Source organism: Palaemon carinicauda, chromosome 36, assembly GCF_036898095.1.
Source record: "Palaemon carinicauda isolate YSFRI2023 chromosome 36, ASM3689809v2, whole genome shotgun sequence".
Lineage (NCBI taxonomy): Eukaryota > Metazoa > Arthropoda > Malacostraca > Decapoda > Palaemonidae > Palaemon > Palaemon carinicauda.
Window position 1 is genome coordinate 61,477,461 of NC_090760.1, and position 786 is coordinate 61,478,246.

Here is a 786-nt window from a genome sequence, read left to right on the forward strand (position 1 = left end):
GGTTAGCCTAGATTAATGTATAATATATAAGGTCAGATTTTATTAAGTACACATGTTTTGCAAGTTAGAATCATGTATACATACATACATACCTCCCTTTACTTTTTCACAGAGAAATGCTCATTCTTAAGCATAGGTACACATTGCCCGGTACTTGCCCTACATATTGCGACAGCATTACTGAATGCTGAAGGATGAAGCAGCATATGACAACAGCACAGTGTATTAGCGTCATCTGTTGCCAACGCGCCCTACTAAAGAGGGCAAATGCTCATTGAATTTCAACTGATGCTCCGATCTCCCCTATTTATTAGTATTTATTGTTCAAACTAAAAGGGATTGACACTACTTTAACACTTAAATATTGCTACAGGAACGACCAGGGTGGCAAGGAGTATTAAATTTGAACAGCTTATTTGTGCATGAGCATCTGGAAGTTGTGCAATTTGTTTTACAGGCACACTTTACAGACCCTTGGCCTCCTGTGTACCTGGTTACAGCGGTTTTCAAAGCCATTTCAACGTCAGGAACCTAATCTGGGGTGAAGAGCTTCTCCTTAAAGGGTCCATGTCAGCTGCCGTGTACCGGGTGGTTATGCGTCCTTCTCTGCAGCCTACCTGGTGCAGGTCCTTGTCTCTCTGCAGTACCACAACGAGGAGGTTCCTGCTGTCACTCGGACCACGATCAAACTCGGGAACTTTCAGCATCGCGTTGTCACCCACTTGTAGGGTACTTGAGGTGTTTCTCTCTCCTTGTCATTCTGAGTGCGTTTTTTCTTGGCCGGCT

The 786-nt window shown here is 43.9% G+C and overlaps 1 protein-coding gene across 1 annotated transcript in view; it reads right to left on the reverse strand.

Annotated features, from left to right (window-relative positions):
* Positions 1–755: 755 nt before the first annotated feature.
* Positions 756–786, reverse strand: part of LOC137628659 (KRAB-A domain-containing protein 2-like) — a 5,568-nt gene continuing 5,537 nt past the window's right edge. Inside the window, exon 3 of the mRNA XM_068359810.1 lies at positions 756–786. This exon is cut by the window's right edge and continues 481 nt beyond it. Coding sequence (XP_068215911.1) covers positions 756–786 — 31 coding nt within the window.